Source organism: Rissa tridactyla, chromosome 2, assembly GCF_028500815.1.
Source record: "Rissa tridactyla isolate bRisTri1 chromosome 2, bRisTri1.patW.cur.20221130, whole genome shotgun sequence".
NCBI classification, from domain to species: domain Eukaryota; kingdom Metazoa; phylum Chordata; class Aves; order Charadriiformes; family Laridae; genus Rissa; species Rissa tridactyla.
Window position 1 is genome coordinate 162,279,554 of NC_071467.1, and position 15,417 is coordinate 162,294,970.

At 42.3% G+C, this 15,417-nt stretch overlaps 1 protein-coding gene across 1 annotated transcript in view; it reads right to left on the reverse strand.

Moving 5' to 3' along the window:
- The window catches only part of OXSR1 (oxidative stress responsive kinase 1), a 94,753-nt gene that overhangs the window by 8,575 nt on the left and 70,761 nt on the right, over nt 1-15,417 (reverse strand). The window contains exons 7-13 of the mRNA XM_054190694.1: nt 14,287-14,388; nt 12,034-12,167; nt 9,858-9,906; nt 7,006-7,071; nt 6,625-6,747; nt 1,811-1,846; nt 29-184 (exon numbers count right to left, since the gene is read on the reverse strand). Coding sequence (XP_054046669.1) covers nt 29-184; nt 1,811-1,846; nt 6,625-6,747; nt 7,006-7,071; nt 9,858-9,906; nt 12,034-12,167; nt 14,287-14,388 — 666 coding nt within the window. The remainder of the gene's footprint in view (nt 1-28; nt 185-1,810; nt 1,847-6,624; nt 6,748-7,005; nt 7,072-9,857; nt 9,907-12,033; nt 12,168-14,286; nt 14,389-15,417) is intronic.

Genomic DNA, 15,417 nt, shown 5'->3' on the forward strand with positions numbered 1-15,417 from the left:
AGCTGGTACAAAGAGTTTCTCGTCTTACCTGGGCTGCTGCTGGGGCTGCTGGAGGAGCCTGACTAGGTGGAGGTACAGCAGTTTGAGGTTGTGCGGGTACTTGTCCTGCAGCCTGAGGTAGTTGAGTAGGTGCCTGTGCTGGAGCATTGAGTGAAGGACCTGGAGGCTCAGCTGATGGGAATAGCTGCAAGCAAAAAGGCATTTTAATGAGAAAAGGAACTCAAGAGTTCTGACTCAAGCACCAGCTTTCCACAAAGCCCTTGTTTGCTGCATAAATCATGTGGAGAAGTTCAACGCCAAGGGCATTCCCAGGCCTCCAGGACACTAACATTGATCCCAAATTGGTGTTCAAGGGGTTCAGTGTTTCCTTATGTCCAGGGACCCCTTCTGCCCTGACATTTGCAAGTTTTACTCACCAGTAAAGAAGGATAAGAAACCAAGATTGCAGAATCTTGGGCAAAAACTACACTCTGCAGCTAGCAAGGCTGGATGAACACAGATCATATCCTATAGCTTGGACAAGAGCACTCAATTCTTTAGTTTCCCCACTTCTCGGCATCTGAGTCCTACTTATATTTTCAAGTAGCCACGCAGTCACAGCAGAGCAACTCTGGTTTGACTTGTAGTTCTTTTCAGAGAACACAGCCTCGCAAAGCATTAAGATAACTGTCGAGAATTTATCCAATCATAAAACAAAGGCCAGAGTCAGACCAACGCGGATATTCAGCTGAAAAGTGAGTTCACAGCTTAAATTCTTCAAAATAGACAAGACTGTTTAGGATTGCACTCAGTAAAGTTAGTCCCTGGCAAAAAAAAAAATCATATGCAATTAATTTGAGACTGGGGGAAAAGAGCTAAATGAAAATGTAACCTTTTCTACCTCTTGTGTTATTCGTAACAGAGAAACTGACTTTGGCACGGTAGCCAAGGAACTGCAAGTTTGATGGCACTTCTTCAGTGTACCCTCCAACTTACTCTGCTAAGTTGTAGGAAAAATAAATCACCTGGGCAGCAGACCTCCAGATATATTAAGAGATGTATCACAATGGGGAAATTCATCCCAAAGGCATTCTGGTTTTCAGCGTTTTCTTTGAATTTGGAGTTTAAGTCAAATTACAGTGACAGAACTGTAGTCTTTCTTAAGATCTCCCTTTATAATCAATCTTTAGAAACAGAAAAAGGAAGAACAGGACAGCCTAACCCAAGAATAATTTCTAGGAGACAGTTGTCTTTCTACGCAGGTAGGGAAAAGAGTGACAAGAGTGCAGTCTCTAGAAGATAAGCAGTCCCTATCACTGAAAGACAGGATATACTAATATTCCTAATGTAAGAAACACAGGCCAGAACTGAAAGCACATTATAAATTGCATCTGACGTTTTGTTTGCTATCAAATACTACTACAGATTTATTTCACAGTTACGAGCATAGGTTCCAAACCAGTGAATTAGACGATGCAAACCAGATGTTTTAAAGTTGTGTTTTCTTGTTGTTTTGTTTGGTTTTTTTTAAGAGGAAATAGGAACACCGTTGTTTTGCTTAGATTATGCTTGTGACCAACTCATTCTCTTACAGTATACAGACTTCTGCCATAGCAAGTAAAATTGAAACCAAACTTACCTCAGGAAGACTTCTTGGCATTACACAGCCAATGGTTCCTTTTATAAGGATGTTTTCAAGTAGAGCTCAGCTAGATACTAGCTTCTACTTCACACAATGGTGTTTTCAAAGGCTAATAAAAGCATGTTGCTTGAAACAACAGCAGTAACCAGGAGCCATCATTACAGGAAGCCATTCACAATTAAAACTTACCTCGGAATTCTGTGGAGGTTCTTTCACTCTGGGAGACTGAAAAACAGAGACAAAGTTGTTATTGCCTAGACAAAAGTGAAACTTTGACTAGAAGAACTTGTCAGAACCATACTGAACATATACATAATTGCTTTCAAGTTACATATATGTATTAAAATACATAATAAAAGGGACATCACACAATTTGTTGGCAACCTAAACATCATACCACCCAAAAAAATACAGTCGTGTTTCAGAACTCACAGGCGGTATTTATGCAGTGACATGCAATACCCTAAGCTGCTACCATTGTTAGCCATCAGCAAAATCCAGTACTCTTGAAGATCACTCAGATTTGATCAAATTACTTGTGCACCAAGATGGCAAAATCCATTTTAAGCTACCCAAGTCTTGCAGAAAAAGATAAGCCACACAAATCTGCCTTGCATAATTCTGCTAGGAAACAAATCCCCTTCATGTACTTAGGGAACTAGTTTGAAAACCAACTTGCTTAAACCATACAAAACCTTGGGGGGGGGGTGGGGGGGGGGTGGGAATCAGCCTTACTTGTGCTGCTTTACAGAAAGAAACCTCTCTCTTGCTCTCCTTACCCTTGGACTCTGCATTACGCTATGCTCCGTGAGAGAAAGCAGAAGACTGACAGCTGCACACAAGTTCAGCAGCGAAACAAAGAGATCAGTGGAACGGCGGGGAAAGCGCAATCAAAGCAATGCGACCAATCTTTGCTTATCAGTAAAACGAAGATAAGGTGCATTAGCTATTTCACATGAGCAGGAAGGAATTGCCAAGTGCTCCTGGAAATCCCTGCAATTAAGAGAGTCTGCAGCTTTGACTTCTAACAGGTCCGATCACCATGTGGAGGCAGAGAGCTGGGATGGCTCAGTCCATGCTGGGATGAATAAAACAGATGTTGCTTCTCCACACAATGGTGTAAAAGCCAGGTTGCAATTAGGACAGAAGTTTGACAGAAGAAGTAAGTCTCATCACGCCACTATATCTTTTGAGTCAGTTTATCCACTAACCAATGCCACTGCCTTAACAAACGCAGATCAAAGCAATTTGTAACATATGACCTTCTCATGAGAGAAGGTTAAAGAGTCTTATTCCCAGAACAGCAAGTCACAAAGAAGCCCTCTAGACAGGAGGAGAAGTAACAGTTCCTTCACAATGACTATGTGCAGACAGTGTCAGGAAAAAAGTCACGCAGCTGGAAAGGTAAAGCCTGAAATCCATCTCAATACGGTGAGTCTTCACTTGACAGTTACCAGGCAAGATAAAAAACACGGCACCGCTCCCAGAGATAAACAGCCACGTTCCACATCTGCGGCACTGTTCTTTCAGGTACAAAGCTCGTATCCAAGAGTATCCGGATGCCTCAAGGAATAACTCAAAACGAGCTCGTCTGAAGGATCACAGTGTGCTAGACACTGTACAGGCAAGTATGGAAACACGGGCCCTGCCCCGCGGCCAACAACTAACCCAGATAAATTGCAAACAGAGGTAAACTAAGGAAAAACATGAAAGACAGAAAGGAAATAGGACAAACATTGAAATATGTTTACCTAATTAAGGCACAAGTAGGATGACTTTGAGGATGTGCTGAAATATATTAGTTTTAACCGACTTTTGCTTGTATAATCAGAGATGATGTGAGCAGCCAGTGAAATGTGACCACACAGAGTGCCGCTGCCGGATTTATTGAGTAACGGAAGGTGAATGATTTAAGAGCCCACACAGCACAATTGCTGTAATTCGAATTCAAGGTTTTAAATACCAAGAGCAAAGAAGTTTAGTAAATCTTTATATCCAAATGGTAATGTTGAGCCAGCAAGCCAGAGTATTCAATGAATTGGGCAGATATTTCTGGTTGTTTGTAATAAATACTTGTCTGCTTTCACGTGCAGTCCTAGCAAGAGACTTGTAAAATACACATTTGTATGTATTAAATTCACCGCACTTTTTCTGTAAGGTGGAGACGAGCAAAAAAGTACAAGCCCTTTACATTTACGCAGAAGCTTTTATCCAGATAATACTGAAGTATTTTAGCAAATTAAGTCAACCTGCAAGCCATTCTTTTACTTTAAGGCTGGCAGCAATAAAATGTAGGTACAGAATCACAGAATGGTTTGGGTCAGAAAGGATCTTAAAGGATCCATTTAGACCAACCCTTCTGCCATGGGCAGGAATAAAAGGTGACACCTAGTTAGTATAAGTTATTCTTACAACTTAGTTAAAATTGCAGAGGGATTACAAGCAGGTGAAATTTACACCCTGTGTTTGAAATATGGCCAAACACAGGATTGACCCCAGTCCTCAACAACACCACCGTATTCATGGCAAACATTGTCAGTTTAAACACAAGTCCTAAGATTGCTCGAGAAGGGATCAAATGCAAGAGGTGCACAAGCGTTCCCATCCTTTTATCACGGAATCACAGAATTTTTCAGAGCTGGAAGAGTTCTCTAGAGCTCATCTAGTCCAACTCCCCTGCTAGAGCAGGATTGCCTGGAGCACAATACTCAGGACTGCATCCAGGCGGGTCTTGAAAGTCTCCAGAGAAGGGGACTCCACAACCTCCCTGGGCAGCCTGTTCCAGTGCTCTGTCACCCTCACTGTAAAGAAGTTTTTTCTCGTATTTGATCGGAACTTCCTATGTTCCAGCTTGAGCCCGTCACCCTTCGTCCTGTTACTGGGAACCACTGAAAAGAGTCTGGCTCCATCCCCCTTAAACCCACCCTTTAGATACTTGAAAACATTAATAAGGTCTCCCCCAGCCTTCTCTTCTCCAGGCTAAAGAGTCCCAGCTCTCTCAGCCTCTCCTCATAAGGGAGGTGCTCCAGTCCCTCAATCATCTTTGTTGCCCTACGCTGGACTCTCTCCAGTAGTTCCCTGTCTCCCTTGACCTGGGGAGCCCAGAGCTGGACACAGTACTCCAGTTGTGGCCTCACCAGTGCAGAGTAGAGGGGAAGAATGACCTCCCTTGAGCTGCTGGCCACGCTCTTCCCTATGCAGCCCAGAATTCCGTTGGCCTTCTTGGTGACAAGGGCACATCTTCGGGCTGAAGAAAATGGCTCAGAAGCCGTGCACAGGAAAGACACCCAGGGCAGGATTCAAGCACCCAGGCAGAATTGTAGTGAGTTCTAAGATGCCACGGTGCCCTTCCTGACCTCCATAAAGATACAGGTTTCCTAAAGTTCTGGGTTATATCTACATGGAGTGCCTCCAAAATGGCAATATACATCTACATTTACGTAACTACTGCTCCAACGCCCATCCTAAAGGTTTCTTGAATGGGACATCTAGACACGAAGGCCAAGCACGGCCCAAACTAGAGAAGAGAGATCAGGACAGACAGCAGTCTAAGGAAATATGCCAAAGCTCCAAGAAAAAAAAAAAAAAAAAAAAACACACACACACACAAAACCCCACACACTGGCTTGAAAAGGAGCTTGTAAACATGTGTGTCAATCTGCTCTTTTCTGCCTAAGAGGAATGAAACAAGAACGCACTGTTCAAAACACAGTAAACAGCGCTAAATCAGAGTATCCTGAGCTTGGACACATGATAGAACAAGTTTTAAGTAATCTCTGAAATAGAGTTAGGGCCTTTCACAATCCTCCCTCCTAACATTTGATTATATTTTAACCTAAAAGAGGAATTTAGAAGATTTCAGCTTATAAAGGATCAAGAATTTTAGCAGTATTCCCTCAGTGCCAAGAAATCTTCCTTGACCATGTAGTACGAAGCCAGATACAGTAAGCTCTTTAAAAAGACACAATAGCTGTTGCCACAAAGTATGGAATTACTGTATCAATAGCAGCCTTTGAAAACCTAAAGCATTTCAAAGGATGCCAAAAAGATGTAAAATCTTGCGTTTAAGTGTCTATACAGAACACCAGTAGAAGAAAAAGCAACAAAAGAGAAATGAGAAGAGTTGAAGTTGTAAAGTGATAAATGCTCAAACCAATACTGCCTTTTTTTCCTTTCCCATTGAAAAGCTTCCTCTAAAAATCCTTCGCTGTCTCACTAATTCAATTACAGAATGACTAAGACATAGTCCACTTCAAGCTACCTGCTGCAGCAAAAAGGCAACAGGCAAGCCATTACAGTCAAAATCCATACTGCTGGCTACTGGGAGGAAGACAATCTGGAAATTTATTGTAATCTTTTAGTTGATCACTATGCATATTATGTCTCTGTGTTTCTCCAGGTTTTGAGTTTTTTTTGCATATGTGTTGGAAGAGGAGGAGGTGGTGTTTTTTGGAGGATTTCTGAGTGCTAGATCAATCACTCCTGGTGACTTCAGGGATGCCATAACATTTTTTTACTAGCAGTAATGAATTTCAGGGTAACTTGAAGGGACAGAACCAGGCCCCGTGTGTTTCAGGTATCAGGTATCAGCCATAAGCTATAAGCACAAGCCCTACTGATTTCAGCTCCCTCCTGAAGGACAAAACCTGATGCTTCCAGAAGAAAACATCTCAAACAGCCAGCACCCTCAAAAACCAAGAGAGTATCAAGTGAGTTAGTATGCTGAGCTGGGAGCAGACCGTCCGCACTCACATTCCCAATTCTGCTCAGCATCCCTGAATGAGACCAACTGTGCCCCAGAAGGATGACAGAAGAGAGATCAATACAATTTCTTCATCTTTCAGGCTGCTTTCTCTCTTTCAGCTACAAACTCAAGGGGAGAGATTATAATTTAATGTGTATCATACTTAAAACAAGGCCACACATTTCTCAGGGATATTTAGACATGCCATAGTTAGAAAACAAAACAGAGGCAATAAAGCTATCCGAGTTTGAGGACCCACCCTGAGCTGTGAAATTGCTGCTCTGCCTTCCTCACTTTCTTCGTCTAGTTCATCATCGCTCCATTCCCAGCCACCATCTTCAGTCTTATGAAGACGCCCGCTGGAACCCGGGACTCTCCGGACCTGCTCAGCACAAAGACAGAGAACTGATACGTCAAGCAGACAGTTTCTACAGTTGATCTTTTTTAGGAGAAATGGCACAACAGCATCTTTGGGTTGCACCGTCTCCCAGGGCGCTTGAGTATTTTGTTGAAATGTCTCTCTCTGTATCTAGCAAATGCCACACTACAATAATTCTCATTAAAAATGTGAACACAAGCATAAAAAAAAAACACCCTACAGTATGACTGTAACAGCAAGAGCCCAGGAGGTTTTCAGTACCTTTTTTGATCGTTCAGTGATGGTTGGTGCTCTCTGCAACATCTTCTCTTGTAAAAATTCTTTATTCTGCAAAAGACAAAACACCAAATATTTGCTTTGCTGGAAACATCCTTTGATTCATTCAGTGTCTCCGATAAAGAAACTGTTAAACTATTTTTAGCAGAAAGTGTTTTACATGTTTTACCCCCATTCTCCCAAAGATATTAACTGCTTTCTTCCTTTGGACTACAGTATATGATGTTTCATCCTCAATACCTTTTAAGCTAACGGTGGAACCTTCCCTATGCAAAGTGATGGGTAATTAACCATTGAGGAGCTGTATATTATTCTGTCTGATTTACTGGGGAACATGCTTACATTTATTATAACCCAGCATCTCATACCCTGCTGAGACATTTGGCATTCTTCCATTCGCAGATAGTACACCGCCTGGCTCCAGTTACTTTGCTTTATCTTGTCCCTAAATTTATGCCAGTCCAACTGTCAGAGGCAAACCTCAGGCGTCAGGCAGGCGAGGATGCAGGAACCCCTCTACGCTGGAGTAACAAGACCAAGGAATTGAGGGAGCAGGATTTAAAGTGGCTGAAAAAAAGTGTACAGCTCTGGTGAGACCCCACCTGGAGTACTGCATCCAGCTTTGGAGTCCTCAGCACAAGGACACGGACCTGTTTGAAGAGGTCCAGAGGAAGGCCCTGAAGATGATCAGAGGGCTGGAACACCTCTCCTGTGAGGACAGGCTGAGAGAGTTGGGGTTGTTCAGCCTGGAGAAGAGAAGGCTCCGGGGAGACCTTATAGCAGCCTTCCAGTACCTGAAGGGGGCCTACAGGAAAGCTGGGGAGGGACTCTATCAGGGAGTGGAGCAATAGGACGAGGGGTAACATTTTTAACTGAATGAGGGGAGATTTAGATTGGGTATTAGGAAGAAATTCTTTATTGTGAGGGTGGTGAGGCACTGGCACAAGTTGCCCAGAGAAGTTGTGGAAACCCCATCCCTGGAAGGGGTTGGACAGGGCTTTGAGGAGCCTGGTCTAGTGGGAGGTGTCCCTGCCCGTGGCAGGGGGGTTGGAACTAGATGATCTTTAATTTCGCTTCCAACCTGAACCATTCTGTGATTCTGTTTAGAGAAGACGTAAACACAGTGATCACAACAGATCAGATATTGGGAAACTGCTGTGATGCGTTACTGTATGAAGTTTCCTGCACAGTAAGCTACTCCGGGCTTGCCGAAGCTCATGTGGGCTCCTGACCATAAAATTTTCCAACCGCTTGACCGCAGAGCCAAACTGCTGGCTGCAGGGGAAGCAGGCCAGGCAAGCAGCCTGGCATTAGCACTGGGATCTGGCTGGGTATTTCACACCACACAAGTGAGGAAGGATAGCTCTGCCACCTCTGGCCAAGAAGTGCTCCCAGAACTCCTCCGTGATGGTTTCTTGCACGCAGGATGGAGAACCTCAAGACACACACTGGTAAGTAGCTCTCGGCATTATCAAAACATGCTTTTACACAACAGACTGTATTTAAATAGATGGTTCAATATAGACATACAGAAGTTGGACTCTTCTGTCCTCAAGTTACAGCTGTCAGTCTGGCAGGGGCTGATATATAAAAGTAATTTAACAGTGAGTGTTAACTGGCACACATTTTCACTTCAGGGTGCCGGTTTAAGTATTGCCTCATTTACAATAACGTTAATTTTCTACCACCACATATGCTAATATGTTACTCTACAGCGGCTTAATGAAAGCATGAAGGAGATTTCACACACAATGAAGTATAACATGAACCAGAACTCGCATAACCAAACGGAGAAAGGTCAGCAATGTGTAAGCCATCTTGTCACTTTGGACACCAAGCGTGTACCCAGTATACAGATGCAGACTACTCAGTGGCCTAAAATCCCTTCGTGGACAATGAAAGCCTAGTTAATATTGTCAAAAGCCCAGACACCAACTGAACTTGTCCTAAAGCAATCTCCTACATTTCATAAACTCTCTAGACTTCCTTGGTTGCACTTGTTAGATTTCTGTCAGCTTTAATAGGACATCCAGCTCCCTCCCGTACAGATACATAGATGTGGCCGTTTCCTTTTAAGCATCCTAATTTGGGAGCCAAAAACTACTTCCATTAATTGGTGATGCTACTGCGCTAGCCCAGGTATCAGATTATCTTTTTGACAGTTTAATGCGTGTTATGCCACGTATTTTGATCACAAATATGCCACAGTAAAAAATAAGCAAACATAAAACATTTCCTCATTCCCATGGAACACAAGTTCTCCTTTGTATTATTTCTGTCTCCCTCCCTCAATAAGAGCTTGCACATTGCATATGCACTAGTCTCCAGGCAGTAAGTACAGAAATCCTCACTGGTAATTCACTTCAAGGCTAGAAATGGGAGTTTCCTGCTATTTTTTATCACAGGATCTTCACTTTCCAATAAAGCAACACAGGGTGAGATAGTGTTAGGTAGCCCTCTGCACAGTGGGCCTCAATCACTGCTTTGCATTCAGCCTGATTATAGAGTTTACTAAAAATATAAGTTACATTTACTGCCAGAGAGACCTTTATGGTTGGACACACAGCCAGAATGGCACCATTACAAGAGAAGAAAAAAAAAAAAACCAAAGCCACTGAAAGGCATTTAAATGCTCCAGAATTTCTAGATAATTTCTCTTAATAGCAGCATACGCAAGGAGGTTCAGAAGAGGGGTTTCATTCTGTTTGTTCACAATCACCCATTCAAGTCGCTCAGCTACGCTGGCCCGAAGTGAAACAGCCCACACTCATGCCAATAAAGCTCTCACCATTCCTATCATACTTTGACATGGATCAGTTTAGGAAGTGTTTTCTTACCTTTGCTTTCGTGAAAAATTTGTGCCTTAAGAGTTCTGCTGCTGTCGGTCTGTCAATAAAAACAGATGTGGAAAAGACAATTATAAATGCTCCCTTTCAACACAAAGGTCTTCCGGGTTGCTGCAGCTTGTTGTAAGCTGGCATCTCGTAACGGCATGAGCTTCTCCTGCACAATTCCCCTAAAAATCAGTCAATGTATTCCAAATAAACGTTACACCGGCAGTTTTTTTAAACACTCAGTGTGTTCCAGTCAAAGCCTGTTCTGTTCAAAAGCTGAGAATAACTTAGGGCTGGGGGCAGAAGTTGCTCCCATTTTGATGCTGAACTTGAGTCTCTTGGAGCCAGTTTGAGGGGATCGCAGAAACAATTTGCTCAAAATTGAAATGAAGGATCCTCACCTACAGCAGGAGTGCAAGTATGCACCGAGTGCAAGTAAGAGTTATTTCAGAGATACTTGATTATGTGTGTGTAATTAGTTCTACTAAACACAGGCAAGACAATCAACCTTCGTCTAACAGGAACAAGTACAAACTACTTTCATATTTACGTTAGGCTTTAGGATAACTACTGGAAAGTAAAATACGTCCCTTGGTCAGTTTAGAAGGAGCTTTCTAAAGACTCAGGCCTACATGAGGAAGTACCAGCTCACAACATTTCCCACACTGCAAGCCATGCTTAAACACTAACAGAGTTTAACTAGCGACTTGCAGAGGCCATTGATCACAGGGTTTAATTCACCTCAGACCACTCTAACAAAAAGCATCCACCTTATAGCAAGGGAGCCTCCAAAATAATTAAAAAGTAATTGCACTAAACGCGCCTCTTCGGGAACCCATACAATATGCATAAGCATATCTGATTCTGCAAGTTGCTCATTATGGGCTGGCCTCCTGCTCCCATTGTCAGGATGATGACAGTGGCTGTTAGCGGTGCTTGAGAAGAGAGAAGGGGCACGCCATGATTCAGAGCGATTATGTTTAATTCTGATCAGCACACGTTCTAACCTGCAGGGATAGGATATGCTTTAGAAAGGAGAAAAAACCATCACGCTGGGGGAAAAAAAAACCCTGCTATCAGCATTTATCAAGCACACCACTAGATTCATTAAGCATTTCGAGTGTAAAGCTTGTTAGAAGAGAGATCCCGTCTCGCAATGCGCGAGAAGCCTTTGTTCCTGCAGCGAACTGAAAAATGTCTTCATTATTATTATTATTTTATGAAGGGCCTTTTCCTTTTCCAGAATTAGTTTTATTACCGAGGGACAAAAGAAGACTAAGAGGTATAAAAACTGATCTGTGGGAACACTTGTTTCTTCAGCTTTGCATTTTAAGGAAAACTATTTTTAACGTAGGATGAACACTCCAAACAGTTTCTTTGAGGCTGGCAAATGCTATCACTGCTCTCCACAGAAATACATCTGAGCTCTCCTACGGGACAGGCTGGGGGTTTTAAACAGCGCCGAAGACAGCCAGACCCTCATGCAGCTTTGAAAGGTGCCATAACATCGTGATACAAAGCTATTCTGGGAACTACAGCATACGCCCTCAGTAGTATTTCTAACATCCCTGAGTAGTCAAGCTACCGTTATACAAGAAGACTGAAAGGTCACTTAAGCAATCCGTATTGATGAAAACATGTTGGTAAAATTTGCCAGTGTTTTTCCCCGATTTTCCTCCCCCAAACCAAATAATCCATATAATTAAGCAAGTCAAAACTACACTGAAAGCCCTCTTTGCACTGGCAAATTTTAAAAAGTTTATTTATGAAGCTTTGCAAGTAAACACGTATTGCCCAACATGTAATTTCCGATTTATAAACACAGAGCAGTTTTGACTGGGAATAAAACATGAACTGCAGTCACCTGCTGGAGGTGGCAAGGGGGAGAATGGCACCGCACACGCAGTGGACTGGGATGCACTCTCATTAACCCAAATGGGAGACGTGTGCCCTGCCCAGGCACAACGCCAGACATTTATCCTTGAAAATAAGGACAGCCAAGAGAATTTGCTGCCACACAGCACAATTGCTGTGTTCATTTTCACTGAAAGGCTAGAAGGGCAGAGAGCGTACCCACTTTAAAAAACATGAAATATAATGAGTTTTGTGGTTTTGTTTTAGGGTCGGTTGTTTGTGTTTGGTTTTTTTTTTTTTTTTAATTTATTTTGGTTGTTCTTACCTTTTTTCAGGGTCTTTTTGTAGGCACGATGAAATCATCTTCCTAAATGATTTCCCATACTTCTTCAGCATCTCCTTATCTTGCACACCAGTTTCCAAAGATGGAGGATCATTTTGTAGCGTCAGCATTAAAACCTGAAAGAATTATGTCTATTGGCAATGAGATTTTTCTTGGCCTTTGCTAGAGACAGATCTTAGGAACACTGTATTTTAGACCAGTATTTTCATCAGGCATCTGAGTCAACAAGGACTGTTTCACTACAATGGCTCTCTGAGGGTAGCCTGAGCTCAGAGTGAAGTTTCTTAAAATTTAGGCCGTCTCCTCGCACTCACCAGACAGCAAACACTCGCCTACCTTTTTCTCAAGGCAATTACAGGGTCTCTCCTCTTCCTTCTGCTTCCCACAGTCACTAACTTTGTAGGAACAATTATTTTCAAAAACCGTTACACCTCTGCAAATTCTGACTGTCAGCTGAGAGGTTCAAGACTCATACATCAGGATCTACAGAAAGTTACCTCCACCTCCTTCCCTTGGAAAGCCAGGCTAGCTAATACCCAACAACTTATGCTACTCTTTTTCCATCCCATGTCCTGGCCCATGGTGCAGTCCATGGGCCAAGCACAAGGTTGGGATGTGCTTTCAGGCCTGTTTAGTGTGATTGAAGGTGTAAGCGTAGCAAAAATTCTACCAGCCTTCTTCATTTGAGATAAGCAGTTGTGCCAGGCATTTGATTCAAAGGCTCCTGCAGGTATTTCCTAGCTAGAAATCAAATGAACATAGAAGCAGAAGGGCAACATAAAAAAAAATACAAGGGTTCATTTCCATGTACTGATGCAACAGTGGGTGAAGACATTTCTCACACAAGCACCCATAAAGCCAAACTGATTATTTCCTTTACATCGCTCAGATATTCTGAAGGAAAGGAAGAAAATTACTCATTTCCATTTTCACTTGTCACCTACATACAGATGAATATCTATTTTTAGAAAAGGAAGCAGCACATAGCACATTTAAATAGCTTTCAACAGCTATATTGCTTCGGGCAGCAAGAGCCCATCAATCTAGTTGAAATTATACAGTCCATGACAGAATTCCCTGCTTTTTTCCCCTCTCCTTGGAGGGTCACTTAATGCACGGGTCATTTTGCTGCATAACAAAATTAATCTGCAGCGAAATACAATTACATTCAATCAATAAAACACAGAAGTCCTCTTGCAGGTTGCACAACTGGAACCCATAGTTAATAGAACTGAAGACTCGTAATTCTATCTACCATATGACAACACACGGTACTAAATGGGCAATCTTTGTATCCAAAGCTGCAACCCATGCATTCAAAACACAATAAACAGAAGTACCGCTCGCTGAAGCTACTGCAAAATGCTACCAATAATCACAGCACAGAAGGAAGTATCCATGAAAACAGCACCCACTAAATCACCAACACATTTCCCCAAATTCCTTGCTGCTCTGCCACAATCACTGATCGGAACCGGGTGATTTTAAGGTCCCTTCTAACCCGAACCATTCCATGATGGAGTCAACTCTGTTAACTTTAAGATGTAGACTCTCTGAAAGAACAGCATGTTGGAAGTAGCTCCTGGTTCAAATATCAGGGAACAGGGAAAGTTAGCCAAACTATAAAGCTATCTAAAGTTCAAGATGTTTAAAAAAGATTTTTACAGTGTCAGCATTTGAACATTTCCTCCAGCTCAACTTCAATAAAATACTAATGTTGCCAATACCACATCATTTCAAACTGATGTGGTACTTTCCACTGGTTCAGTGACTGCCAGGACTGTGTTGGCATTAAAGAAAATAAGACACTCTTTTGGATAACTGGTAACAGAGTTTCTGAGAGATACCAAGAAGGATTATCAGAGCAGGAAAATGAAATGGCTCACCATCCCAGTGTCACTCAGTGCCAGGTAACATGTTCTGAATCATTATTTATAGCCCTAAAAACATTTGCTGTCTTCAGAGGCTTCAGGATTAAAACACACAGCACTTTTCTCAAGAATGGTGACCCTGGCAAGACTCAGGATCTAAATAAGAACTGCGCAGTTTCAGACAATACTGATTAAGTGACATATTTTTAAAAGGTGACTTCAGATAAATCCAAGAACATCATGATCCACAAGTGCAAGCGGAGAGGACAAACTCTTCAACGAAGCATGCTGGCCAAACTCTCGGGAACACCCACAGAACACACTGATCCTTTATCTTGCACAAGATATCTGGAGACTTGCTCACCTTCATTGGTGGGTATTTATGGTAAGGAGCTGCCCCTGTGGCCAGTTCAATAGCGGTGATCCCAAAGCTCCAGATGTCTGCCTTGAAATCGTATCCTCTGACCTGAAAAACGTTGGAGGATGTTAGCACGTGCCTCTTGCTATCCTACACTACAAGCCCTTTCTTTAGCCTATTACACATCCTTTCACCCTTTCCTTCCTTTCCCCTCGAATTTGGAAAGACCAGCCCTACAGTGTTAAAGAGATGGAAAGAACACTTTCTCCCTCCTCTCCTCCCAGCTCCTTATACCTTCCAGGAGGTGTTTTAGAAGTCACAGTCCGATGAAAATTATGGTTGTGGACTGTACAACTAGGACTGCTCTGCCATAAACCTCTCCGCATGTAGAACGTAAAGGGGCACTGGGTTAACCCAGGCTCCAACTTCCACACAAAGACACAGAGAGTCATTAAACAGTATAATGAAACTCTCATAGTTAATAGATGGCCCGTTATCCCCTTGGGACATATGCCTCACTACACTTTTAGTCAACCGCTTAATCAATCTGACTGCAAACACAGTCGATCCTGAAACTTCAGTACAGACCAGCTCAGTAAAAAGCCCCTCGGTTCCTGTTTGCAGACTAATATTTCCCTCCTCTAATTAACAGTAGCTTCTGCACTTGACATTAAACACAGACTTGTTCAGGAAAATTTATAGCATTTACTTCCCCTCATGCACAGGAAAAAATATTTCATATGCCAAAGCGGTTACTTCCTCATTGTCATTAGGTAATATTTTGGCACTCGCTTTCTCCGCTGCAGGGAAGAGACATTATGTACTAACTTCAAGAGCAGCTACAAAAATCAAAGCGTTTTGGCTGCGTAGAATGGTTTGTATTTCTTCTTGCTCGACTACGGAAAAAATGAATATTGAATCAGAGCAAAGCTAATAGGGATATTGTGTTCAGCTAACCTAACAAGCTTTAGAAAGACACTCTTTGTGATGAAGCCAAAAAACGTTCCCCAAACTACCTTTAAGATGATCTTGAATTTTGGCAAACAAAAAAAAAAAACCCCTCTTGCACTATTTTTCATATGATACTACATATAGTTGAACTGAAATTTATTGTAGGAACAGGAGTTTATATTTTGT